Below are 27421 nucleotides of genomic sequence, written 5' to 3' on the forward strand. Positions count from 1 at the left end.
CTGTTTGGTTTCGCTAAAGCAGTGGCTGTTGGACTGGGGTACCTGGGGCCCACTGGAAAACATGACCCAAAGGGCCCACGGCTGCTATTTGCCACTGCCCACTACAAAAAAACCCCCCAGCCGTTGCCAAACTTCCCCCCCAACCCCACGTTATCTGGCCTGGATATATGTGCAGGCCACAAAGGCTTGGGCCTAGGGTGAAATGCTGGCCACAGCTTCAGTAGGGACTGAATGGGAGATTCTGACAGCTGCTTGAATCTCCCACCCGCCACACTGGAGAAGATTAAGACAAAGCAAGTGGCGGATGGGTGTGGAGCTGCAGACTAGCGTGGTTGTTGCAAGCAGCTGGAGGTTGGTCTGGGCTGCTATGGGGGTTAGTGCAGGCTACTGGGGGGAGGTATAGGGTAGAGCTGGGCGGTATGACCAAAAATTTATATCACGGTATTTTTCAAAATTATATCGGTATCACGGTATTTGACGGTATATAAATAAAAAATAAATATTGGTGGCCCCCCCCACAACCCCGACCCCCCCCAACACCCCCCCCACAACTCCAACCCCCCCACACAACTCCAACACCCCCCCCACAACCCCAACACCCCCCCCCACAACTCCAACCACAACCCCCCCACAACTCCAACCACAACCCCCCAGCAGAACTTACCCAACTTGTGGTTCCTCCAGCGATGCGTCCTAGCGACGTCGCATGCGCGCTGACGTCACATGCGCGCTGACGTCACATGCGCACGGGCGCAACCCGGATATAATTGAAGAAAAATAGCAGGAGGCGCGCATACCGGTGTAGCGGTATGTTTAAAAACCATATCGTTTTTTTTAAAAAAACCGGTATACCGGTTAAACTGGTATACCGCCCAGCACTAGTATAGGGGCTGCAGAGTTTTTAAACCCAGCCCTGCATATGAGATGGGCCACCAGTCCCGGTGGGCCAGTCCGATTCTGGGTTATTTAACTTCTTGAGGACCAGCATTTGATCGGCTTATAATAAAATATATGTACAATTTTATATCTAGAAAATGAGAGGTCTTTACCCCATATATTGACCCCCATGCATGGCTTCCAGGGGTATATCCCCCAATTCAATTGGCCTTTAGGCTGGGTCCCTCTGACATAGTTGGGGAACCACTCAACGAGCGGCTGCAGTAGGAGGAGTTTAAAGGCCTTTGAACATTTCAGGTAGAAAACTGGGTGAGGCTTAACCAGAACCCCCCACCCCATCTACATTTAGCTCTATCTATATTGAAACAAAGACAAAACAGAGTGTTGTGTTGTACTGAGGCCTATTATAAATATAAGAAATGTTCCCAACCAATTAAAGTCGACTGGGCAAGCTGCTTATATCTGCCCTCTTTTAAATGGGATTTACTGTAGCCTAAATTTGCCCATGCATGCTTGTTTGCCAAAATGATATTTGCCCAAACTGGACACCCACGTGCAAGACCAAGTGAGGCTGAGTCTGATTTGGCACCCAGGCCAGCAATCAGATCCTAATGCAGGTCTATTGGGATTCCTGAATCAACTGACTACAGGGTATGGATATTGGTTGAGACCACTAAAAATTGAAAAGTAATAGAAAGATTCAGAAGATCAGAAGCCAAACAGAAAGAAAAAACGCTGAGCCGTGTAAAGAATATTCCCATAATGCCTTGCTCCTGCACCCAGACCAAGACCAGCTACTCAGGAAGAGCATGCGCATTTACCTTGCGCTGTGAGCGCGCTTTCCCATCTCACAAGCAGGAGCGGCTGGGGTAAAGTAGATCGCGCTCGTGTCTAGGGGAGGGAGAAGGTTTGCGCATGTGCATTAACTTGCGCAGCGCCATGTTGGACTAAGTTAAATATCCAACATGGCGGCCGCAGTAGAGGCAAACGAGCGCTCAGAAACAACAGTGAGTGCTCGAAAAGTACCAGCAAAGAAGGTGAAAAAATGTAGCGATCAGCTACAGGTACATGTGGCCTGTCTATGTATAGGGTCCACTTTTAAACCCCTTCCTTCTCCTTTAACTAAACGTTTAATCTTTTGGATGCTGAAAAAGATTGTTTGTTTAAATGCAAATAAACCATCTGACTACTGGCAAAAAGTGAGTATGGCTTACGGTGGCCATACATGTTAAGATCCGCTGGTTTAGCAAGGTCAGTTATTTCTCCAGATATGCCCACCTAAGGTGGGTGATATTGGGCTAATTCACCAAATAATTAGCTGTCTGACCTTATCAATAAGCTGAACGCGACCCCTGATCCAACAGGAAAAACAAACCTGCCTGACTGGCACCCGGCCAATTTTCAGCCAGATATCAGTTGCGTAGATCCATCGGGGGGGGTCCCATACACAGACAAATAGGCTGCCAGTTTGGTCAGGACTCAAATCTGTAGCTTAAATCTGCCTGTGTATGGCCACGGTTTCAGTAACACTGGGCCAATGTGCACCTGGATATTAACCCATGGTAAAAATCCACTTGTCGGCACTCCAATAAACAGGCAGAATAGTATATTTAGTAGTTTGGGGCACAATGTGCAATGTTTCAAGCCTACGTTGCTCTTTGTCAAGCTATACCCTCACAGCAAATACATCCTATAAATGTGTATCCAGTGCCACCTAGTGGCCACAATACAGTTCTCAACTCATTCAATTATATATTTTGGGTGAATAGTCTGCAGTATTGGGGCTAAGGCTGTCACCTCAAGGGCCCACTCTGCCCCCAGCATTAACAACCCCAGCCCCCAAAACTGAAGCCCATGTGCCCATGTGGGGCCCAACGATCGAATTAAAACGGTGGCAATGGGTGCAGTCGGTTTGGGGGCCGCATCAACGAGCGTTAAATTTTTTAACCTGCCTGATTGATATCTGGCTAATTTCAGGCCAGATATCGGTCGGGCAGGCCTGTCGGTAGTGCCCCTACATGGGCCGATTAGCTGCCGAATCAGTCTAAGGGACCGATATCGGCAGCCACAATCGGCCCGTGTCTGGGCACCTTTAGGGCTGTGACACACGGGGAGATTAGTCGCCATACGACAAATCTCCCTTGTCGCAGGCAACTAATCTCCCCGAAATGCCATCCCACCAGCTTGAATGTAAATCGCCGGTGGGATAGTATACACGGCGCCGTGATTTGGTGAAGTTGCCTTGAGAGGAAACTTCCGCGACTTTGCCAAATCGAGGGGCTGCATATGCCATCCCACAGGCGATTTACATTCTAGCGGGTGGGATGACATTTCAGGAGATTTGTTGCACGCCGACTAATTTCCCCGTGTGTCACAGCCCTTAGACTGATTTTCCCAGGGAATGATTTAGTTGCCCGTAATATATCTCTGCTACTGCAGGAAACTAACTGCCCCCAAATGCCTTTCCACTGGCAACAAAGGGAGCCATTTGTTGCATTGGTCACAGGAAAGATCGTTCCCACCCTCCCCGGACATTCAGGACTGAATCGTCAGATAAGGAGATAGAAACAATAGAACTTCTACCTCCACCTGCCGATTCTGCCCTGAAGGCAGATTTTGCTCAGGCGCCTTCAATTGAACCCGATCAAAATCTTTTAACCCGGCCAATCAACGAGTCGACTGATATCTTCAGCCTTTGCAATATTGGTCGCCTGGTCGAGCCGCCATACACACCGAATATTGTACGAAATGAGGTTTCCTATGATATCATTGGTGCGTATGGCCAGCTTAACCCTATGATTACCTCCATAGCTAGCAGCGCAGCCAAGGCTCATACACAGCCTTCTCAATTCTGGGCAACTTTCAATTAGGAGTGCTCTAGTCATGGAGGGGGGGCAGTTGTCCCACACCCAGTGCCATTTCGATCTGAAAAAGGGCCCTGGCCATGTAGCGCAAAGTTACATAAATGGCGTAACTTGCGCACAAACTTGCGTTAAGACTTCACATAAAGTTTGCAAAAACTTCCATGAATTGGCTATAAACATACGGACTGAGCGGGGCAGATAGGTGAGTAAGGGGTAGGTCAATCTCCACTGACCCCCACTCAATGATTTAAAAACTTAAGGTAAATGCCCCCACCTCCCAATAAACTGGGGGTACAAGACATCTTCTACAAATGCTGCTGCGTCTAATTCCTCTGTAGTTACACCCTCCCAGCCTCCTTTATCCCACCTGCTTAGCTTCTCCTCCCTCCCTTTCTATTCAGCCAACCCTGGTGACTCCTCCCCCTCCAGCATTCGGCCCGCCTTTCCCTGTACACCTCTAGCCCAGCAGAGTCTCCCGCCCTCAGTCTCCATTGGCCAATCCATATTCGCAAAAGGGGAGGGTTCAGTAAGTCCTATCAATAGCGGGAATACAAACCCTTTTCCTTATTGGTCAAGCGGATACGCCCATGGTGGGACGGGCAAATGTAATTTAACCAATCGCCGGCTTTGTCACTTGGGCTTAGTCTATGATTGTAGCCAATGAGAAACAAAGCGGAGGGGTTCTCAAACTCCTGTCACATTCTCACATACATATACACACACACACACACACACACACACACACACACACACACACATACGGACGCAACCACGTGATCGGGGTTAGGAAGCGGCGCAAGCGCAGACTGGGAGCGACATCTTGAGAGGAGAATAATGCGAATGTAGCGCCGAGCTCTCTGCGCTGGGTTTGTGCAGTGGCTGCAGCACGGAGAGGGATGGGTGGGCGATAGAGCCGCTGAGAGGAATGGGTTTGCCCGGCGCTGGGCGCTGATCTGCTCCGCCTTATTCTGTCCCTGGAGAGAAGCGCGGTTCGCATGACAGGTACCGCAGGGCTGGGAGAGCTGGGGGCACAGGGGGAGCCCCTTGTGTCAGTAGGTGGGCGCTTTACCTGCAGTGACAGCAGCTTGTGCCCCGCCCCCTCTGGAAGGGGAGTTAACCCATGCTTGCCCAGCCCCCGGGACTCATTAGCCTTTATGCGCCGGCTGTGTAGGAGGGAAGCAATCTGCACTCACTCCGCTGAGAGTCTCATCCCAGCCCCTTCCTGGGAGACTGGCGAGAAATAGCGCAGTTGTCATTAGCAACCAATCTGCCATTCGTTTAAACAATCTGCCTTCAGGTACAAAGTGAAAGCAAAGATCTGGTTGCTATTGGCAACTTCACTTGTGCAAGTAATCACCTGTGTTGTGTAATTAACCCCTATGTGTTGTTTAGAAAAGCCTCCCCTCTCTAGCGGGAGACCCCATAGCTGCCCCTCTTGGCTCTACAGCAGGGATCCCCAACCTTTTATACCCCTGAGCCACATTCAAATGGGAAAAGTGTTGGGGAGCAACACAAGCATGAAAAAGGTTCCTGGGGTGCCAATAAGAGCTATAATTGGCTGTTTGGTAGCCCCTATGTTGAATGACAGCCTACAGAAGGCTCTGTTTGGCAATTACACTGGGTTTGTATGCAATCAAAACTTGCCTCCTAACCAGAAATTCAAAAATGAGCCCCTGCTTTGAGTCCATGGGAAGCAACATCCAAGGGGTTGGAGAGTAACACGTTGCTCAGGAGCCACTGGTTGGGGATCAGTGCTCTACAGGGAAACTCCATACTTGCACTTTCAGCAGAAAGACCCCCTGCTCCTTCAGTGAGGAACCCCTTATTCTCTTCCCACAGGGTGACTTCTTATGGGTGCCCTATTGTCCCCAGAGAGCGGCCCCTTGCCTGCCCCATACCTTCCCCAGAGAGCGGCCCCTTGCCTGCCCCATACCTTCCCCAGAGAGCGGCCCCTTGCCTGCCCCATACCTTCCCCAGAGAGCGGCCCCTTGCCTGCCCCATACCTTCCCCAGAGAGCGGCCCCTTGCCTGCCCCATACCTTCCCCAGAGAGCGGCCCCTTGCCTGCCCCATACCTTCCCCAGAGAGCGGCCCCTTGCCTGCCCCATACCTTCCCCAGAGAGCGGCCCCTTGCCTGCCCCATACCTTCCCCAGAGAGCGGCCCCTTGCCTGCCCCATACCTTCCCCAGAGAGCGGCCCCTTGCCTGCCCCATACCTTCCCCAGAGAGCGGCCCCTTGCCTGCCCCATACCTTCCCCAGAGAGCGGCCCCTTGCCTGCCCCATACCTTCCCCAAAGAGCGGCCCCTTGCCTGCCCCATACCTTCCCCAGAGAGCGGCCCCTTGCCTGCCCCATACCTTCCCCAGAGAGCGCCCCCTTGCCTGCCCCATACCTTCCCCAGAGAGCGGCCCCTTGCCTGCCCCATACCTTCCCCAGAGAGCGGCCCCTTGCCTGCCCCATACCTTCCCCAGAGAGCGGCCCCTTGCCTGCCCCATACCTTCCCCAGAGAGCGGCCCCTTGCCTGCCCCATACCTTCCCCAGAGAGCGGCCCCATACCTTCCCCAGAGAGCGGCCCCTTGCCTGCCCCATACCTTCCCCAGAGAGCGGCCCCTTGCCTGCCCCATACCTTCCCCAGAGAGCGGCCCCTTGCCTGCCCCATACCTTCCCCAGAGAGCGGCCCCTTGCCTGCCCCATACCTTCCCCAGAGAGCGGCCCCTTGCCTGCCCCATACCTTCCCCAGAGAGCGGCCCCTTGCCTGCCCCATACCTTCCCCAGAGAGCGGCCCCTTGCCTGCCCCATACCTTCCCCAGAGAGCGGCCCCTTGCCTGCCCCATACCTTCCCCAGAGAGCGGCCCCTTGCCCCCAGCATCCCTTCTCCCGAGAAGGGCTCCTTACCCCCTGCATTAATTCTGCCAAGGGGGGCTCCTTGCCTGCTGCATCATTTTCCCCCAAGGGGGACCCTTATCTGCCCTAAACCCTTCCTAGAGGAAGACCCCTTCTTATTCTTTGCCCAAATGGCAGAACTTTGACACCCAAATACTTTTCCCAAACAGTGGCACCCTACCTGCCATTTTGCATCCTTCCCCTCCTTTCCCTCTGTCTTTTTCAGGAGAATTTTAGAGATGTCCCTGTGTCTCCCATACTTTGTGCAACACCATTCAGACAATCCTGTGCTGCCTTTTTCCAGGTTTGCTGGGTGACAGATATCCTATGGTGGCACCCTTTCACCCAAAGCATTGGTAGTTCTCATTTGCCCTTACAGATGCCCCCCAAAAGAGCAACACGTGGGAGGAGGAATGTGGAGCTGTCTTCAGAGGAGGAAGAGGAGCAGGAAGAAGTTTCCCCAGGAAAAAGGAAACGGGACATAGAGAAAAATGGTGAAGCCAGGCTCAAGAAACCCTCTAAGAAGAGAAGCGGGCAGCAGTGTGCCTCAGATGTACCATGCAGCAGTAAAGGTAATTACCCTGTTATTGAACCTATTGTGCATGGGGGGGGGCTGCTTCATGTGCCCGATGTTCTAACTAAATAACTTTCTTGCCCCCCCCCCCACAGAGTCCGACTGTGGTACAAACCTCACTAACAAAGGAGACAAGCAGAGAAGCATCGTGCACTACCTGTATCGCAGCACTCTGGGGGGCAATGTCCGGGCAAAGGTAAGGTGCACACACCCATGCACAAAGTGGCTTTTAAGGGCAATAGCACTCTCTTGCCACCCCTTCCATTTCCAACTTGGCTGGCAGCAAAAATGTCCCTTCCTAGGCTTTGATTGTAATGCATTTTATTGCCTGCAAACATTTCCAAACTTAAACCCACAATACGCTTTATATTAAATTGCACCCCTCATATTTAGGGCAGTGGCAAATTGAAGCTGCTCCATGTTTGGTCCTTGCAAGGCAGATCATTAGATTAGTGCATTGATAATTCCCTGGCTAACAAAGCTATCATAACAAAGGGTGAAGGGAATAGGGTTTGCATACTGCTAATTAAATATTTTCTTTGCAAGGACTAAAAATGGAGGAGCTTCAGGTTGGTTTAATTATTAATGCATTCACCTATTTCTTTTCAGTACCTGCAAACCCCTTTTCTCCGGTCCCTGGCTTCATACATATTATATCGGACCAACAGCCCCTTTGATCGCAGAGTTACCACTCTTGAGTGGCACCCTACGCACCCGAATACAGTGGCGGTGGGATCAAAAGGAGGAGACATCATTCTGTGGGACTATGAAGAGCTCAATAACACCCTCATTCCTGGGGTGAGTCCAGTTCTTCTCGCCCCGCTGGATCCCTCTCGCACATGGCTACAACTTTGCTGTGTTTTTATCCTTGCAGATTGGAGCCGGGGGGTGCATCACCGGAATGAAGTTCGACCCGTTTAACCCTAATCAGTTGTACACCTCATCAGTGGCGGGTAGCACCGTGCTACAGGACTTCTCTGGGCGCAATATTCAGACATTCACCAACACTGAGGACTGGGCGTAAGCGAGATGGCTCTGTGGGGTAGGCGGGAGTACTGACCCTCAGTGGGGGCGGAATTATTGCTTAATTGGCTGTAGTGTCCTGGTACCCAAGGGCTTTCCCTCTGAAGCTACCACCCAAGGGGCTTGGGTTCCTATATAGAAAATACGATCCTTGCTAGAAATAGTGGTGAGCATAATGTGCCATTGCCCTTTTTAAATGTGATTACTAGCTGCTGCAGATAGGGTGAGCTGAACCCCCCCCTCATGCACAGTATGGCACATATAATTATCTAGTATACAGGCTCCTGACTGGTTGATCCTGTATGCATAGATAATTAAGTCGCCAGTCCAAAGAAAGGAAGCAGGATACACTGTAAAACTGTTTACTTCCCATTTAACATGGAATATCATCATTTTCACAAAAATAAATATTCTTTTTATATCTGTTAATGGCCCATTCCAAACCTGGCACATGGATATAACTAGGGGTGCTTACATGCAGTTTTGGGGCTTTTGGCCTTTGGTTTAACTGCCACTGGTTCTTCCATAGGATGTGGTACTGCAGCCTCGATGTTTCCGCTGAAAGGCAGTGTGTGGTCACGGGGGATAATGTAGGCAACGTGGTCCTCCTGGAGACCTGTGGGAAGGAGGTGGGTATTGTCCAGCCCTGGACTTCCTGTTTTTAGATTGTAAGCTCTTTGGGGCAGAGACCTTATTCCAACCCTATACTGATCATGGTGAATGAAAGTGGTCCCTTGGCACGGGAGACTGACCCTTGGCACCTTTATTCTCAGATCTGGAAGTTACGGCTTCACAAAAAGAAAGTGACGCATGTAGAGTTTAACCCTCGCTGTGATTGGCTGCTGGCGTCCGCTTCTGTGGATCAGACCGTGAAGCTGTGGGACCTGCGCAATATCAAAGACAAGTCCAGCTACCTGTACACATTGCCTCATGCACGTGGCGTCAACTCTGGTAAGCGCTGTTCCCTACACCCGGTATCCTGACAGGTAATCGTGGCCATTTGTGACTCATGGTGGTCTCTCTATTGCAGCTTATTTTAGCCCCTGGGATGGGGCAAAGCTACTCACTACCGATCAGCACAGTGAGATCCGTGTCTATTCTGCGTGTGATTGGGCCAAACCGCAGCACATAATACCTCATCCACACCGGCAATTCCAACATTTGACTGCAATTAAGGTATATAAAGCTATATAAATATAGCATTCATCTATAAAATATCCTAAAGTACAGCACTTAAATATGTCAGTTGTACTGTGAAATGTAAGGATCCTGGCCCGCAGGGAGATTAGTCGGCCGCAGGTGGGAAAAACAGGTGGGAAAAACAGGGCACTTTGTTTCTCTTAAGTCACCCAGAGTTGCCTGGCAAGGAAACTATGGGGAATGGCAAAGCATAGCGAAGATTTATCGCAGTTGACTAATATCCCCAAGTGCCAGTACCCCAAGGATATTCGTCTTGCTCCATATAGCTTGTAGCCTAATCACTTTACATGCTTCCTCCTCAGTTATTTCTAATATCCTTATAATTTACAGTAGGGGGTACATGTTCACTGTATAACTCAGCCTGCAGCCTTGTGCCTTTATATGGTCACAGAGCCCCTCAGTGACTGCTAATATCCTTATCATTTACAGTAGGGGGTACATTATCCCTTATAATACATGAGTGATACTCAGAGTTCCCTGTATAACTCAGCCTGCAGCCTTGTGCCTTTATATGGGCACAGAACCCCTCAGTGACTTCTAATATCCTTATCATTTACAGTAGGGGGTACATTATCCCTTATAATACATGAGTGGTACTCAGAGTTCCCTGTATAACTCAGCCTGCAGCCTTGTGCCTTTATATGGGGGGCACAGAACCCCTCAGTGACTGCTAATATCCTTATCATTTACAGTAGGGGGTACATGTTCACTGTATAACTCAGCCTGCAGCCTTGTGCATTTATATGGGCACAGAACCCCTCAGTGACTGCTAATATCCTTATCATTTACAGTAGGGGGTACATTATCCCTTATAATACATGAGTGATACTCAGAGTTCCCTGTATAACTCAGCCTGCAGCCTTGTGCCTTTATATGGGCACAGAACCCCCTCAATGACTTCTAATATCCTTGTCATTTACAGTAGGGGGTACATTTATCCTTCTTCATACATGATACAAAAAGTACCCTGAAGGAGTCTCTTTGCATGTTCCTGCAGTAAACAGACATTTTGTTCTAATAACCTGGTGTGGGTTTACGGGTGCCTGCCCTTTCTGTTTGCCAAGTTGCTCAGAATCAGGTAGTCCTTTACTTGCCTTTAATGTATTTTTTTTTTTTTTTAAATTTCAGGCCACGTGGCATCCTCGCTATGATTTAATAGTTGTTGGCCGATACCCAGACCCGCTCTTTCCAGGCTATATGTCAGATGAGCTTCGGACGGTAGATGTGTTTGATGGACAGAAAGGGAATATTGTATGCCAGCTGTATGACCCTTATGCTTCTGGTATTGTTTCGGTAAGGGTCCCACTTCTTCCATATTGGGCTCTTCATGGAAAGTGTCCACTTCTTTACCTTTAGAGGTCTCTTAGAAAGCCCTGATTGATAGGGGAACCTGGCAGTGTGGGAAGTACATCAGAAGAACATTGCCTACATTCGGTCTGTGTGAATGTTCATGTGACACACGCATTTCCCCCCAGGCCACCATGCTCCGCTTATTTAACTGGAAGGTTCTAGGTTAGACCTCTTTGAGTTTCGTAATCTCTGCACCAGGTGATCTCAGCCTTCCTACATTGCCATAGGTTCCATTCTTTCCTAAGTCTGGCCCTGCCTCTAGGGGTAAACATTCCTGCTCAAACCCCTCTAATAACCCCATTGCACCCATGCAGCTTTGGCCTCAAGTGAGTTGTTAACCTGGTTTCTATTTATCTTTCTAGCTCAACAAATTTAATCCAATGGGAGATCTTCTGGCTTCTGGCATGGGTGAGTGCACTATTGTACTTGTGGCCTCCATTAAAATAAAATAGGAAGTAGCTATATTGCTTATTGTAAGGGTATTATAACACAACAGGGGGCTGTGGGAGGGGGATACATTATTCCTTTAGAATACATGAGTGATACTCAGAGTTCCCTGTATAACTCAGCCTGCAGCCCTGTGCCTTTATATGGTCACAGAACCCCTCAGTGACTGCTAATATCCTTATCATTTACAGTAGGGGGTACATTATCCCTTATAATACATGAGTGATACTCAGAGTTCCCTGTATAACTCAGCCTGCAGCCCTGTGACAGCCAGGCAGAAAGCGGTTAAAGAAGAAATCTTCCTCTTCCCCCTATGATTTATTTTAGGTTTTAATATCTTGATTTGGAGCCGGGAGATTCTGTTGATGATGAAGCAGGAGGAGATGATGAAGGCTTTGAGGGAGAAGGGGGTTTCAGTGGGAAGGAAGGAACTTCCGAATTCCAGATTGCCACATTCCAGCGCTCCCAGAGAGAAGCCTGGGAATAAAGGCAGCACCACGGAGAGCAGCAAGACCCGGACTGTGAGGGAATCTTCTAAACGTGGGAAGCACAAAGACCCGGGCAAATGAACATAGGCTTCAGCGCCCAACTGGTCAACATTTCAAACATGGAGTATGGCAGCCAGCGCGATACCACATCCTTGGGATTGTTAGGTTGCTGGAGCCGAACCCATAGTGCCTTATTGCACTGCTTTATGTGTTTCAATACAAGGTTGCGCTGTATTTTCACATCCAGAACTTTTTCATGACTAAAATGATTTTTAGCGAGGGTCCCAGTATTACACCCTGCATCTCCGCTCTGACGAGTCCAGTCCAGTCAGTGAATTGGCTTAATCATCTGCCCCCTGCTGGCTTCTGGTATACATTACTATTTGCTTTCAGGGCATGGTATGTGTTGTCTTTCTATTTTTTTTTTTTTATATTATATATATACAAACAAAATAAATGTGGATCCATGTTAAAATGGATTCTCAAACAGAAGCGCCTGGGTGCTGACAGACTGATCATCCCTTGGAATCTTGGATTGCCCATGAGTCCAGGCCTTCGGATGAAGACCGCTGCACCAGTGGTTATTGAACAGTAGAGAACAGGATCATGGGATGGGCAACACAGATGTAACACATCCCCTTTATTCTTGCGTTCAGGTAAGAAGCCGGGGGACACCGTGGAACAAGTGAGACTGACTACCGGTGGGAACTATTGGCATGGCGGGGGCGGGGGGGGCTGATTCTGTTTGGGACATTACCATAGGAATCCTTTAGTTCTGAGGCCAAAAAGTCTTGAAGAATATGGAAAATAAATGTGACTTCCATCCTGAACCCTGTCTTCTTATGGTACTTGTTGGATCTCTTCAGGTCCGGAATAAAAAACAACCACCCACCTTTCTTCATAGTAATTGGACGTAATTGGCCAGATGTCTCACCTAGGATGACCATGGTCATTGTAGCTTAAACCTGCTCTGTCCATATCTATGCCGGTCCCATTACATTGTAGCCAATGAGGCTGGGAGGCAGTCTAGGAAGGTTGGTTGCTTTGAACTATTGCCACCTGGTTTATAATTCCTGCTTTATTCCGTGCCGTTCCAAACCCATTGTCTATGGGCAAGCAAAACATTAAAGGTTTTTCTTCGACTTATCATTGGAGGGGACATCCCACCTCTCCTTACACCACAATGGTGGTTAAAAATGCAATTATGGTATGAATGGTGGGGTACCTGCTCTGAAGGAGTCCCTTTCAATGAGTCAGTGGTACTACACTTTAAAAAGTGTCATCTGTGTCACCCCTAGCAAGTGCCAAGCACCCACCCAATTGCATTTTGCAAGATGCTGCCACCAGTCTGTGGGGAAATTCATTGAAGAATGTTTCTGGGAGTGTGAGATATGTTTCTTTAGCTTCCCCCAGCCTGTGTGCTATATAATTAGGGAGTATTGCACTGATGTACACCCCTTAGTCTATGCACTAGGCTTTTCTTAATAGTATGGGCCCATAATGGGAAGGGATCATCATTATAAACTCAAGCAGTGATTGAGTTCGGTTAGATAGCAGTGAGACTTGTATATATATATATTATACACTGCTCAGTGGGTCAGTAATGGTGTGGGGTGGCATTTCTTTGGGGGGCTGCACAGCCCTTAGGTACCGAGATGAGATCCTCAGACCATTTGTGAGACCATATGCCGGTGCGGTTGGCCCTGGGTTTCTCCTAATGCTATACCTTGTGTGGCTGGAGTGTGTAGCAGTTCCTGCAAGACGAAGGCATTGATGCTATGGACTGGCCCGTCCGTTCCCCAGACCTAAATCCAACTGAGCACATCTGGGACATGTCTTGCTCCATCCACCAACGCCACGTTGCACCACAGACTGTCCAGGAGTTGTTGGATGGTTTAGTCCAGGTCTGGGAGAAGATCTCTCGGGAGACCATCCGCCACCTCATCAGGAGAATGCTCAGGCGCTGTAGGGAGGCCACACACACTACTGGGCCTCATTTTGACTTGTTTTAAGGACATTACATCAAAGTTGGATCAGCCTGTAGTGTTTTTTCCACCTTAATTTGGAGTGAGACTCCAAATCCAGACCTCCATGAGTTGATAAATTTGATTTCCATGGATAATTTTTGTGTGAATTTGTTGTCAGCACATTCAACTATGTAAAGAACGAAGTATTTAATAAGAATATTTCATTCATTCAGATCTAGGATGTTTTATTTTTGTGTTCCCTTTATTTTTTTGAGCAGTGTATATATACACACGTGTTTGTGTGTGTCTTAGTTATTTAACCCACAGGAACCAATCAGATGTTAGCTTTACTATCCCAGTTGTTCCAGACTTGTCACAATGATTTATTGTTTCCTTTAGGTGTCAGGGACAAAAAGAATCAGTGGGGACAAGTAAATGTGAGGTTAGTGAGTAGCAAGGTCAGCACGTGAGTGGGATTTGCTTCCCCCCCCCTGGATCTGTGCAGGGAACCCCCTGGGAAATTCAAAGATTGTGGTGATGGAGCTCAAATAGAAGGCACCCCAGGCCGCTGGGTTTTCAGCGGAGGGGCACCTACCCAGGGTTACTGATTATATTCACTGGGGGGGTAACGAACCAGTGAGGTGGGGCAGAAACGGCTCCATCCTTAACTGGTCACTATGAGCCTATTGGACTGGTCACTAACTAGTATAGAAATTAAAGGGGTGGTGCCCCTTTAGGTTTTAGTATTTTATAGAATGGCCAATTTTAAGCAACTTTTCAATTGGTCTTAATTTTTTTTATAGTTTTTGAATTATTTGCCTTCCTCTTGTGCATCTTTTCAGGTTTCAAACTGGGGGGGGGGGTCACTGCTCTGGAAGGCTACAATTTTATGGTTATTTTGTATTACTTATCCTTATATTCAGATCCTCTCCTATTTATATTGCAGTCTTTCATTCAAACCACTCTGGTTGCTAAGGTAATTTGGACCCTGGCAACCAGATAGCTGCTGAAATTCCAAACTGGAGAGCTGCTGAACAAAGTAAAATAATTAAAAGAACCACAAATAAAAATAAAGACCCATTGCAAATAGTATCACTCTCTACATCATGCTAAAAGTTAATGCAAAGGTGAACAAGCCCTTTAGGTTTCCCTTTCATGAAGGAAATCTGTGGTGAAACACAGCAGTGAAGTCAAGGCTCTGGCCCGTCTTTATTTGGTACAAACTAGGATTTCAAAACAAAATCAGAAAACATAAATTACAAATCGCTAAAATCACAGTGCAAAAAAGTTACAGTCAAAATTCCCAGACGGTTAAGCTCGCAACCGCCACTAAATTAAAATTCCACGTTAAAAAACTGATAAAAACATAAAGTCCCTAGCCACCGAAATGTAACTGTACAAGTCAATTGCACTTGGAATGGGCAGTTGGTTTCCCTGTGGGGCAAGGAATTACTGCAGCGTCCAATCACTCGCCCCTTGATTTCTCACAGCCAAGCAGATCTTATTCTCCTATAACGGACTGACAAGTGTTAGGAGTGAAAAGCTTTGGTGGAAATCTAGAAATAAGCCCTGCATTAAGAGCAACCTAACAAACAGAAATACCATATACATAAAAACTACAGTAGGGTACAGGTTGTTCCTATTTGTAATTTAACAAAAGGGGAAGAATACCCCCTTTTTTGACAATCTTTTTCAGTTAATAAAAAAAAAAGGTGCATAAACACTCCCTGAACTGCCAAGAAAATATATATATATTTTTTTTTTTTTAGAGCAATCCTCAAATCCCCACCCCCCTTCAGGCTGGCCAGTGTCGGACTGGGACCCCAGGGGCCCACCAGAAAACCTTAGACCTAGGCCCGCTTTCCAAACTATTTTTCCTCCTTTCCTCACCCAACCTCTTTATTCTCCTAGTCTCTTTTATTTCCATGCTAGCATCTATCCTTCCAACTATTTCTCCTCTTTGTTCCCATTCAGAAATAGGTAATGACGATGAAACAGGCCAAATGTTTAGGAGCAGGAGGGCCCACTTTCACCTGGGCCCACTGGGAGTTTTCCTGGTATCCTGGTGGGCCAGTCCGATACTGAGGCTGGCAGTCATTCAGCAACTCCCTACCTTTGTTCCATGTGGAAGCAAAGGATTCTGGGTCTTGAAGTCCCTCTGCTTATCGCCAACCCATTATAGAAAGCAGAGGTTCGTCAACTCTCAGAATCTATCACTTCAACATGGAAGGAGGAGAGAACATGGCTGAATAACTGGGGGTGAACATGGTCCCTGCGAGTGAGAGGCCATCATGGTTTCCTCCATCTAAGGAATCATCTATATCTGTCTAAAAATAAAAATATACACTTGGCCATTCAGGGTTTATGCATTTGTTTTACATACATACTGAATATATACCTGGATGAGCTCATGTCAGAAAGCGGGGGGGTTCCCTTTTTAAAGACATTTGTTAAAATATCCCTTTAGAAAAAGACTATAAAATGCATCTAGTATAAATAAATTTGAAGCAACTGGACTTGTTTAGTAATCATTGAAGCTGCTCGGATGAGTAGTGAAACGTCTTCAATGATTACTAAACAAGTCCAGTTGCTTCAAATTTATTTATACTAGATATACCATGACCTGGATGAATGAAAATCTTCATAGACACTATAAAATGCAGATTCCCCAGTATATCTGAAGAAACAAACTCAAACTATAATTTCCTTTTACATCCTGTTAAAAAGCAGCATAGATAACTTCATACCCCCCCCAAATCCACCCCCGTGGACAGACACAAATGATGGACATGAATACATAACAGTCGTGTGGTTTGCTGTCTCTGCAATTACTGCTCGTCACTCTAAAGGTGCTTTTGGGCAGAGTTGTCCCCTTCAGCCACTGCTAACGGACAAGCTGCCCCCCCAGCTACACCCATTTACTCTGTATAGCAAAGGAAGACAGCTCTGCTATACACACTGCTCTCTAACTGTATTAGGGTTTGCGTCCCCCCTCTGCAGCCAGCACAAAGAGGGGACAGCACAAAACTGCCATTATTCTGTACGGCCCAGACACCTGGGCTCTCTGTAGGCTAAACTCTGCCATGTCAGTTATGTCAGTACCCAGTTCCATGGTGCAGAGTTCATGGTACCCAGCTGATTCTGTAGGATTGTGAGTTCTGACTCATGAGCAAAATATTGCATTGATCTGTTGCTGTAGTCCCTTTAACGTGTGTCTTAACAACTCACAGCTTTTTTTTTTTTTTTCATTAAAAGCCTAAAATCCTAATTAAAATACAATGCCACAGGCTGGTTGCTATGTTAAAATTCACGTTGCCGAGGTCTGTATTAAAAGCACGTGTCTCAGGGAAGTGGAGGCTGGGTGTTCACGAGTCGTCATCGTCGTCTCCACTGTCATCTCCATTGTCGTCTCCATTGTCGTCGACGTGCTGGTAACCGTTAGGTTCCGGGTCCTCTTTGCACAGTGATGTGCAAATCGCAGCAATCATGATTAGGACGATCAAAGCGACGAAAGACAGGCCGACGATCAACCCTGCATAATGGGAACAGGAGAGATGTGAACAGGTGGCTAAGGACAAGGAAACACAAACTCACAACATGGGCATTTGGTGCCATATTGGTGAGCCCCACCATAGCCATCTTGATTATTCTCATATACCTGGTGTCTTCATGAAACTGGGGGTCTGACACTCCGTTTCCCAGTCTTGAGGGATGATGGGCTGTAGCAAGGACTGGAACTCTTGCAAAGGGCAGGCATGGGCACAGCCTGGCAGCGACAGTGGATACGGAGATTTCCCACTTTCGTTCCTTAAATACATCTCCACCGTGAAGATCCTGAGGGTGGGATTGTTGGAAAAGAAAGAAGGGAGGAATTAATGAAGACAAACAAAAAAGGGCATTGGATGCCAGCTGGGTACAGAATTTATGGCAAAAACCAGCAATGATAATGGCCAGGAACTTCATTATGTTTGCTGTTTGGACTTCTAGAGCTTCCGTAGTTGTGTGTGCAATACACATAGGGTTAATCAGAAGGTGCCCCAGTGATTATAATTGCGTACCCTCAGACCTAGACGGGCACTCTCATGCCCAGACTGGCAATCTATGGGTTCAGGCAAATGCCAGAGGGGCTGCTGTAAGATGCCATAGACACTATTTATTGGGCTGCTGGGGGGCTGTTTGGGCCTCTGGGTACTGTGAATGCCAGGGCCTATTTTAAATGCCAATCCAGACCTGGGCACTCCTTTTCACTGAATAAAGCACAGGCCCAGGTTACTATTATAGTGACCACTGTTGCACCATCTTCTTCCTGCCCCCAGACAAAGGGAATGATGGCAGCACAGCACTCACTAGAACAGAACCCCAGCTCAGTGCTTCTTCCAATGAGGAGGAGCGTCAGCCCCAGGTTTGAGGTAAGAGGTGTGTCTATCAAAGTGGCACTCCCACTGATTAACACTTTCCTTCTCCTTTAATGCCTATGGCAGAGGTTTCATGCACTGTATGTAAAATAAAACAGCACAGCCCAACTACAGTTTGTGACTAATGTTAAAGGGGAAATAAAGCATTTTTGAAAATGATTTTCTGCAAGTCCCCTTTAAAACTAATCAAATAGGGTTGGAATAGAATTATCTAGAGCAGCAAATGGAAATGCAAGATCTGTTCCATACTTGCCCTCCCCTCCAAAGCCTTACCCAGAGTCTTCCTCAAAGAGCTCAAAAATATGGCATGAGGCATAAGGAACTTGTTTTCCATTATAGACATCCAGAGCCATCTGTAGCGCTGCCAGGGTGCTGTCGTGCTGCGAGAAGGAAACATGCAGGGTGGTATTTATAGAAGGCAGAACTTTTACCCTTAAAATACAGAAAGTATGGGCCATGTCACACTAGACAGCCTCTATGCTATTTGTGTGTTGTTAGTGCACAATGTGGCGGATTTTGGCATGGAAATGCAAGCATATGTATATACAGGGAGTATTGGACTGAAATACAGGGAGTCATAGCTTCAACACTCGTATAGATAAGAAAGTGTAATTTGTGTTTCTGGTCTCGAGGCCAGGGTGGGAACAGGCAAGGCCAGGGTGCTGTCGTGCTGCGAGAGCAGGTCAGGGTAGGTGTAGGAGCAGGTCAGGGTAGGTGTAGGAGCAGGCCAGGGTAGGCGAAGGAGCAGGCCAGGGTAGGCGTAGGAGCAGGCCAGGGTAGGCGTAGGAGCAAGCCAGGGTAGGCGTAGGAGCAGGCCAGGGTAGGTGAAGGAGCAGGCCAGGGTAGGTGTAGGAGCAGGCCAGGGTAGGCGTAGGAGCAGGCCAGGGTAGGCGAAGGAGCAGGCCAGGGTAGGTGTAGGAGCAGGCCAGGGTAGGTGTAGGAGCAGGCCAGGGTAGGTGAAGGAGCAGGCCAGGGTAGGTGAAGGAGCAGGCCAGGGTAGGTGAAGGAGCAGGCCAGGGTAGGTGAAGGAGCAGGCCAGGGTAGGTGAAGGAGCAGGCCAGAAGCAGAGAAATATTGAGGGAGGGCAGAGTATACTGGTTCCTTTATATTTGCTCTTTCTAATCACTTGTGAGTGAAACCAGATATTCACAACAGGGTCAGCCCCCGATACACTCACCGCAGAATATGCAATAAGTTTAAGGCCGTCGGAGGCATTCTGAGCTGCTGCTGTAATGTTCTTCAGAATCTGCTCCACTAATACACCTACACATAAACAAGAAATGGATCAGAATGGTGTAGCTACAAACAAGTCATCAGAGATGGTTCCCCCATTAAAGAAGGAAAAAAGTAAAAGGACACAAAGGTCACAGATCCCTATGGAGAATTAATGGATTATCCCAGGATGTCTCCTCACCTCCTTGCAAGCGAGCCTTCTTGACGCGCTCAGTGACCCCAAAGCTGAAGACGAAGCTGAAATCCTTTAATTTATTCAGCTGGGCAAAGACTTTAGGCGTTGCCCACGATGGAAGAGACAAGTTGTGCATTTTCTAGGCCAACGATAGAACACAATGGTAAATACAGCAGCAATCCATAATCTTTAAGGGCTCTGGTACACGGGGAGATTAGTTGCCCGCGACAAATCTCCCTTGTTGCGGCCGACTAATCTCCCCAATATAACAGCCCACAGGCGAAGATGTAAATCGCCAGTGGGATGGCATATGCGGCGACACAATTTGCAGAAATCTCTGAAGTTGCCTCTCGATCATGCCACCGCGTATGCCATCCCACCGGCGATTTACATCTTCGCCTGTGGGCTGTTATATTGGGGAGATTAGTCGGCCGCAACAAGGGAGATTTGTTGCGGGCGACTAATCTCCCTGTGTACCAGAGCCCTAAGAGTATAGGTTGGCTTCCATTAAATAACAAATACAGTGATATCAGCAATGGGCAGGCTGGGCACAGGCATATAAGTGAGGGCGGCATAGTGGTTTAGATCCGGTTCCAGGCAGGTTAGGGCAGCACATGGGTCAGCTATTTGTTAACCCGCACATCATTACACTATCTCAACTTTTAGGTAAGAGACTCACCTCACAGAACAGGATGTCATAGACAGACCACACAGTTTCTAGACTGCATTCAGATAAACCGGTCTTGTTTGCCACCATCCGTAGGAAAGCCTGTAGCAGGAACAATGAAGTGTCAGTGAGAAAATGATATCGCTCTAGAACAGAAGGACAGTTGCACCTTGCCCGCTGCACCCTGCCCGCTGCTCACCTCGTTGTCTCTCGTCATATTGACGAATTCAGCAGACTGGCGCGTCTCCTCCTGCAACCGCAAATACTCTGGGCAAGGGGTTAATGGGAACTTCAGAAGCTGCAACAAAACGAGAAACACGTTAAATACACAGCGATAGTGCTGCATACCCAGTTACACCCAACTGCATTGGTAGATAAGCACTCACCTTGTCCTCAGATTCTGGCACGGTATGTACTGGGATTGGCTGCCACGTGATGTTTGGATTGAAGATCTGGGAGCCTTTCGGTGGGTACAAACCGGCCAGATTGGCCTCTGCGCTCATCAACGTGCGATCCACATTCGTGCTCTGCACATAAATCTATGGCAGAAAGAGCCCAGCACTTAATATAACTATGTCACAGGTTGGCAGCGTCTGCCCAGAATACATTCACACTAAAAGATAAAATATCAGGCAATAATCCTGTTTATCTTAGGGAAAAAACCCTGTGGGTGGGTTGGCAATAACTTTCCTATTGGTACATGCTGTTCCACAAGTGACCCACCCAGACTTTTGTATATGAATATGATACCCTGTATCTCTGCCATTGTTTAGGTATCGACCTTATAGTTCTGCCTCTATTTTCACCAACAGTTGTATTTTAGCCCTTGACTGATACTCACATGTAGCTTGGGATGTGATAGGGAAAGGTTATTTTTGTAGCTCACTGTATCAGTGTGGGAAGGTACCATAATAGTAAATAAGAAAAAAGGAGTATATTTCTGTCTCCTGTGTGGCCCACCATTCCAGCATTAATCTCCCTTCCTACAGATTCAAAGTTACTGCTCTAAGGCAATGTCATAAGTAGATATTACAGTTAACCCTTAGTATATGACTGTATTAATCAATGAAATGCTGGTTACTATGACATGGAATTGGGTTTAATTGTCTAAGATTTTGAGCACAAGACATCTTCAACTTAAAATATCCTGGTCTAATTTAGAAAGCAGCACAGCAAGTGATTTAACTGGGGCTGTACCGTGCAGCCTAGTGATACATGGCTAAGGCTATGTTTCCTGACTTGCTTTCTGTACCCTAAGTGCAGGCCTGGACTGGCAATCTGTGGGTTCTGGCAAATGCCAGAGGGGCTGTGGTAAGAGGTCATAGACAGTCACTATTTATTGGGCTGCTGAGGGGCTGTTTGGGCCTCTGTGTACTTGAAACGCCAGGGTCTATATTTAATCCAAGTCTGGACCTGCCTAAGTGACACTAGGACTTAGTATCTCAGAGGTCTAGCATTTTTGGGAGAAGTTCATGGTGTTTACACTGTAGTCACAGCTCATGTCTTCATTAGCATAGTGATCGGAAGTATTGGGCCCAAAGCCAACACCATAATAGTTACAATACACTGCAATGGGACTAGGTTTCCAACTAGCCCCTGAGAAAGTGTCAGGGAGAGACTCCTACTGAGTGGATAAGGATATCAGAATAGTAGGTAGAAGATCTCACCTCGTGCCGGTTATAGGACTCATTGAGGAAGCCTTTATAGCGAGCACGGAGCTCTTGGCCAAGGTCCCAGTGCTGCTTCATCCCAACCTGAGCGGAAAAGGAAATAAAATGGGGTGAGGTTTAACAATGCGAGGAACATAAAAAGGGGACTTTAAATGAGAAAGGAATAGAGCAAAGCTGGAAGCTGTGAAGATTATTATAGTGGTCAAGATGTACGGGTGCAAACACACGGAGTGGATTTTGGAGATGAAAATGTGAGTATGCATTCTGGTGATGAAATCTATCCCGTGTGTCTGCACCCGGAGCCACTGCACGGGCAAGGAAACAACAGAAGACAGCAGATATGAGTGGAGGGGCTGTATAAGCTGTATAAACCCAGGCTGAGAAACAGCCATTGTGGCATTAGCCTTACTGCCTTTTCCCTTACTTATACTTTTCCCTTCCCCCTTGTCATTTCCTCCCACAAGTTGTTTTCTGCCCTCCCTAATGCTAATGTGAACCCAATCCCAGTCTGTGCTGTCACAGGGACCACCCCCTGGGCCTGATCTCATGCCCCACCCATGAGGAACAAGTCAAAGGGAAAATGTATTTAACCTTATCCGCGCTTAACTAATATTAATCCCCACCGTGTAAATTATATTTAAACCTTACCAGAGTTGTGAAATTAAATAAATCAATAAATAAATATATGAACTTAGTGCTGAGCAGCTGCCTTCCTCCAAACTAATCCCAATATAAAACAAAAAACAATCTGAAACCAGAGTTGGCGCTCTAATAAACAAATTACCAAGTGTTGTGATTTGGTTCAAAACATTTCGTATTTATTAAAGATTCACACTAAAATTGTATATACATAGTTATAGGGAAAATGTAATAGGCCGGCGAGGCATTGCATTAGTACCTGTGTGAGCTGCCCGTAACCTTGCGGCCAGGCACTCTCCTTATGCACATCTGTTGGATAACCATGTACTGGGGACCGGTCACCGTGACGGTAAACCTAAACAATATGAGAGAAGGAAAATTAAGCAGGTGGAAACCAAACGGCATCTGCAGCGAAGCACAACAGCAGCAACAAGACTGGGTAACATGAGAAGATGAGATATCTTATGATTCAGAGACATGCAGTTTATATAGTGAGGCCGCCGGCTGTGTGTTCAGTATGATCAGCGGCTTTCTGGCTAACGCTTATTGCTCACCTACCAACCCATGGATGTGCCCAAGATAGACTGTCAAACTCAATAATGCAATAAAACCAAAGGTTACACACGGTTAAAAGGAGACAATGGCTGTGGCTATTATTCTATTTCCAATCACATAGGAGCATATCATGTATATATTTATATATTCATGGTTTTAAATCATTTCATCTTAATTTCATCCTCTCCAAGCTATAACTTCATGAAATGCATTGTGCATTCTAGAGTCCCATCAGATCAGTTCTCAGCTTAAATATTTATACTTTTTTATTGCTTTTTTCATTATTAAACCAATGCTTTGCATATTCATGGAATTCACACGCGGCAGATAAAAGTGGAACAGCGTGGATTATAGTATACTATAGACAATGATATTCTGAAACAATTTTCAACTGGTTTTCATTGGTTAATGGTTTGTTCGTTATTTTACTTTTGGTTTAGCTGCTCTCCAGTTTGGAATTTCAGCAGCTATCTGGTTGCTAGGTTCTTGTACCCTAGCAAAGAGGCATTGGCTTGAATGAGACTGGAATATGAATAGGAGATGAGCCTGACAGAACAAAGGTTTTTTTAGATGCCAGAGTTAATGACCCCCATTTGAAAAGATATAGAAGGTGGCAAATAATGAAAAAAACTATAAAAAAATAATAATGGAAGACCGATTGCAAAGTTGCTAGGAATAGGGCATTGCAGGCTGGAGGGAAAACAAGAAAATAAGCAAAAATAAGCAAATTATCTCAGGACATCAAAGCCTTTTTCATACTGCCCCTCTAAATCATCAAAGGGACAAACTGCACAGTACAAAAAGCCAAACTGAACTCATAAGAAATGTAAATTCCGTTGAAACAAATTAAAGTAAAATTACACAGAGTGCTCTTTTGGACTTTTGGACACATTGTTTCCCCCCCCCTGGTTTCTAAGATATTAGTCTTTTTTTACGCTGCTGATATAATAAATTTGAAACAGCATTGCCACCTGCTTTTCATTTTGGCTAAATGGCTACAGCAGAATATTAAAGGATAAGTAAACCTTTAAAACTAGTTGATGTAAAATTGATGAATGTAAATTGTTAAAGTACTCTTATTATTTTTATTTATTCCAAGATATTAAGGATTAAAAGTGCTGTTAATATGAATGCTTTTTTGGTACAGTAGCGACACTTGCTGGTCACTTTCCCACCATGCTGCTGTGGAGGAAGTTGTCAGAGAAAGAAAGAGGACTGATCTGATGTTCTTCTGGTTAGGGAAACATTAGAAACCTCAGATAAATTTTCTCACATCTTCCCTAACCAGAAGAGCATCAGATCAGCCCTCTTTCTTTCTGCTGACAACTTCCTCAATGTCTTTTTACTGCTTGGAAATGAAGAATTGCAAAAGTGCTTAGACCAAAACTCTCATCAATTTTACATCCACTTAATTTAAAGGTTTACTTATCTTTTAAGTTATTGAGAAAAGGAAAGTCTTGTGAGACATTGGATGACTCTTCTCTGCTCACTAACTTCAATTTTTGGGCAACATCACCCAACTTTCTGTTTCTACATTTCTACAATTTCATTTTCTGCCAGCTGGTTTCCAGTCAGCCAAAAAGAACAGCAGGAGGTGCTGTTGTCTCAAATGTATTTACATTAGCATTATACAAATATTATCCTCCTGCCAAAAGCAGACTCACCCTCCTCCCCAAACTGTGGTTTTGGCTGATAAAACCGAGTTGTGCATCCTTGTGACAATCTGTGATTGTGATTACTTTTTGCTTACAGAGGGAAATGATGTGTCCCTTTACAGTAACCATACAGATAAAATATTTTCTATGGAACATGAAGGGAACTTGTGTGCGTGAGTACCTTTAGAAAGGGTTAAACACTCAGAACCAGAGAGTAAATAATGGCTTCTCTGCTTGCCAAACAGCACAAGTCTAGTACTGGAACAAGTGCATATCAGTCCTACTGCAGACAGATTAACTCTATGCAGCTCTATAACGCTAATAATTCAGGCAAACTGCCCCTACAGATAACTGGCATCATCCTCATTGTCTGTTTATACAGGGCCAGCAAGTTACACCACAATGTACATTTATTTATAACAAATAAGAGGCTAACAATAATAGAATGGCCAAGGGTTAGAGTAAAGAAAAAGGATCAGAGGGCAGTGTTCACAAGAGCTTACAGTCTGACAATGCACCTCTGCGAATCTGACCCAGCTGTATGCAGCAAGACTCTCCACACTGCACCGCCAATGGTAATGTAACTGCTTTGATTCCAGTGCCCTAGCAGGGTCCAGGCTTCATAATGACCTGAACTAGGAAAGTGCCAGCAGGGTTTAGGCTTGATAATTGCCTCACCCATGGTTGCACCAGTAGAATCGAGGTTTGATAATCACCTGACCCAAAATTGCAAAAGCAGAAACCAGGTTTGATAATCACTTGACCCAGAATTGCACCAGTAGAATTCAGGTTTGATAATTACCTGACGCAGAAGTGCCCAGGATCAATCACCTGACGCGAAAAGCACCAGCAGGATCCAGCACCTGACCCAGTAGCGGCAGCAGGGTCCAAGCTCATTAAACACCTGACCCAGGAGTACCCCTGTAGGGTCCAGGCTTGATAATCACCTGACCCAGGAGTGCCCCTGTAGGGTCCAGGCTTGATAATCACCTGACCCAGGAGTGCCCCTGTAGGGTCCAGGCTTGATAATCACCTGACCCAGGAGTGCCCCAGTAGGGTACAGGCTCCATTATCACCTGACCCAGGGGTGCCCCTTTAGGGTCCAGGCTCCATTATCACCTGACCCAGGAGTGCCCCTGTAGGGTCCAAGCTCATTAAACACCTGACCCAGGAGTACCCCTGTAGGGTCCAGGCTTGATAATCACCTGACCCAGGAGTGCCCCTGTAGGGTCCAGGCTCCATTATCACCTGACCCAGGAGTGCCCCTTTAGGGTCCAGGCTCCATTATCACCTGACCCAGGAGTGCCCCTGTAGGGTCCAGGCTTGATAATCACCTGACCCAGGAGTGCCCCTGTAGGGTCCAGGCTTGATAATCACCTGACCCAGGAGTGCCCCTGTAGGACCAGTATGGATAATCACCTGACCCAGGAGTGCCCCTGTAGGACCAGTATGGATAATCACCTGACCCAGGAGTGCCCCTGTAGGACCAGTATGGATAATCACCTGACCCAGGAGTGCCCCTGTAGGACCAGTATGGATAATCACCTGACCCAGGAGTGCCCCTGTAGGTCCAGTATGGATAATCACCTGACCCAGGAGTGCCCCTGTAGGACCAGTATGGATAATCACCTGACCAGGAGTGCCCCTGTAGGTCCAGTATGGATAATCACCTGACCCAGGAGTGCCCCTGTAGGACCAGTATGGATAATCACCTGACCAGGAGTGCCCCTGTAGGTCCAGTATGGATAATCACCTGACCCAGGAGTGCCCCTGTAGGACCAGTATGGATAATCACCTGACCAGGAGTGCCCCTGTAGGTCCAGTATGGATAATCACCTGACCCAGGAGTGCCCCTGTAGGACCAGTATGGATAATCACCTGACCCAGGAGTGCCCCTGTAGGACCAGTATGGATAATCACCTGACCCAGGAGTGCCCCAGTAGGACCAGTATGGATAATCACCTGACCCAGGAGTGCCCCAGTAGGACCAGTATGGATAATCACCTGACCCAGGAGTGCCCCAGTAGGACCAGTATGGATAATCACCTGACCCAGGAAGGCACTGGCAGGATCCAGGCTCCAATATCACCTGATCCAGGAGTGCAAGGCCCAGCCAACTGCCAGTCAAGCAAAATGTCAGGGCAAAAAACGTTTCCCCTTAACCAAATGACCAGCCCAAATGTATTTAGGAGAGAGCCAGCTTGCCTTACTGCGCACAGTATTGCACATATACAGCCCTTTGCCTGACAGTCTCTTGCCTTACTACACACACCGTGTCACTGCAGTAGGCAATACCCATATAAAAGCCGTATCGGTGGGGCTCAGTGGAGTTGAGTTTCCCAATGCATTGAGCTGTTGCTTGCAGGGTCCCAGGGTCCCAGCTGCTCCAAACCTCCCCTCTGGCTCAGCAGCAATTCTTTGCGCCCAGGGTGCTACTTACCAGGGTCACAAAGCGGAGCTGTCTGCTCTCTGCGAGGGGTGCTGCACTAAACACCAACCCTAGGAGCAGTGATATTAATCCTATGTGGGACCCGGGGCCCAAGCAGCTCCTGTCAGCCATCCTGTTATTGTCCGCAGTTTCACCCAGCTGAGTTCGCCCAGCAAGGAAGTCGTTCCAACCGGTCTTGCATGTGGACACTTCCGCATACGTCATCAACCCACTTGCTCGGTCAGTAATGGGAGCACCAATATGGCTGTCTTAGCCACTGAAAGTGATAAAGGTG

General features: G+C 47.1%; 2 protein-coding genes across 3 annotated transcripts; one reads left to right on the plus strand and one right to left on the minus strand.

Annotated features, from left to right (window-relative positions):
• Positions 1-4580: 4580 nt before the first annotated feature.
• ddb2 (damage-specific DNA binding protein 2) lies at positions 4581-12552 on the plus strand. Its single transcript, NM_001008202.1, is given in 11 exon segments — positions 4581-4763; positions 7020-7212; positions 7310-7410; positions 7824-8012; positions 8089-8234; positions 8767-8866; positions 9011-9188; positions 9268-9413; positions 10566-10730; positions 11150-11195; positions 11562-12552. Coding segments are annotated over 10 exon segments (1506 nt in total). The 5' UTR covers positions 4581-4763; the 3' UTR covers positions 11804-12552.
• A 2322-nt stretch (positions 12553-14874) lies between these two features.
• Positions 14875-27387, minus strand: acp2 (acid phosphatase 2, lysosomal). Of its 2 annotated transcripts, XM_031900183.1 has the most exons (12): positions 27139-27387; positions 22748-22843; positions 21847-21933; positions 20566-20718; positions 20379-20477; positions 20192-20281; positions 19519-19651; positions 19282-19367; positions 18762-18774; positions 18378-18471; positions 17348-17523; positions 14875-17221 (listed from the first exon to the last, which is right to left on the minus strand). In XM_031900183.1, exons 1-12 carry the CDS (start codon positions 27349-27351, stop codon positions 17055-17057), a joined length of 1407 nt encoding a protein of 468 aa, XP_031756043.1. In that variant the 5' UTR covers positions 27352-27387; the 3' UTR covers positions 14875-17054.
• Between the last annotated feature and the right edge of the window lie 34 nt (positions 27388-27421).

Source organism: Xenopus tropicalis, chromosome 4, assembly GCF_000004195.4.
Source record: "Xenopus tropicalis strain Nigerian chromosome 4, UCB_Xtro_10.0, whole genome shotgun sequence".
In the NCBI taxonomy this organism is placed as follows: domain Eukaryota; kingdom Metazoa; phylum Chordata; class Amphibia; order Anura; family Pipidae; genus Xenopus; species Xenopus tropicalis.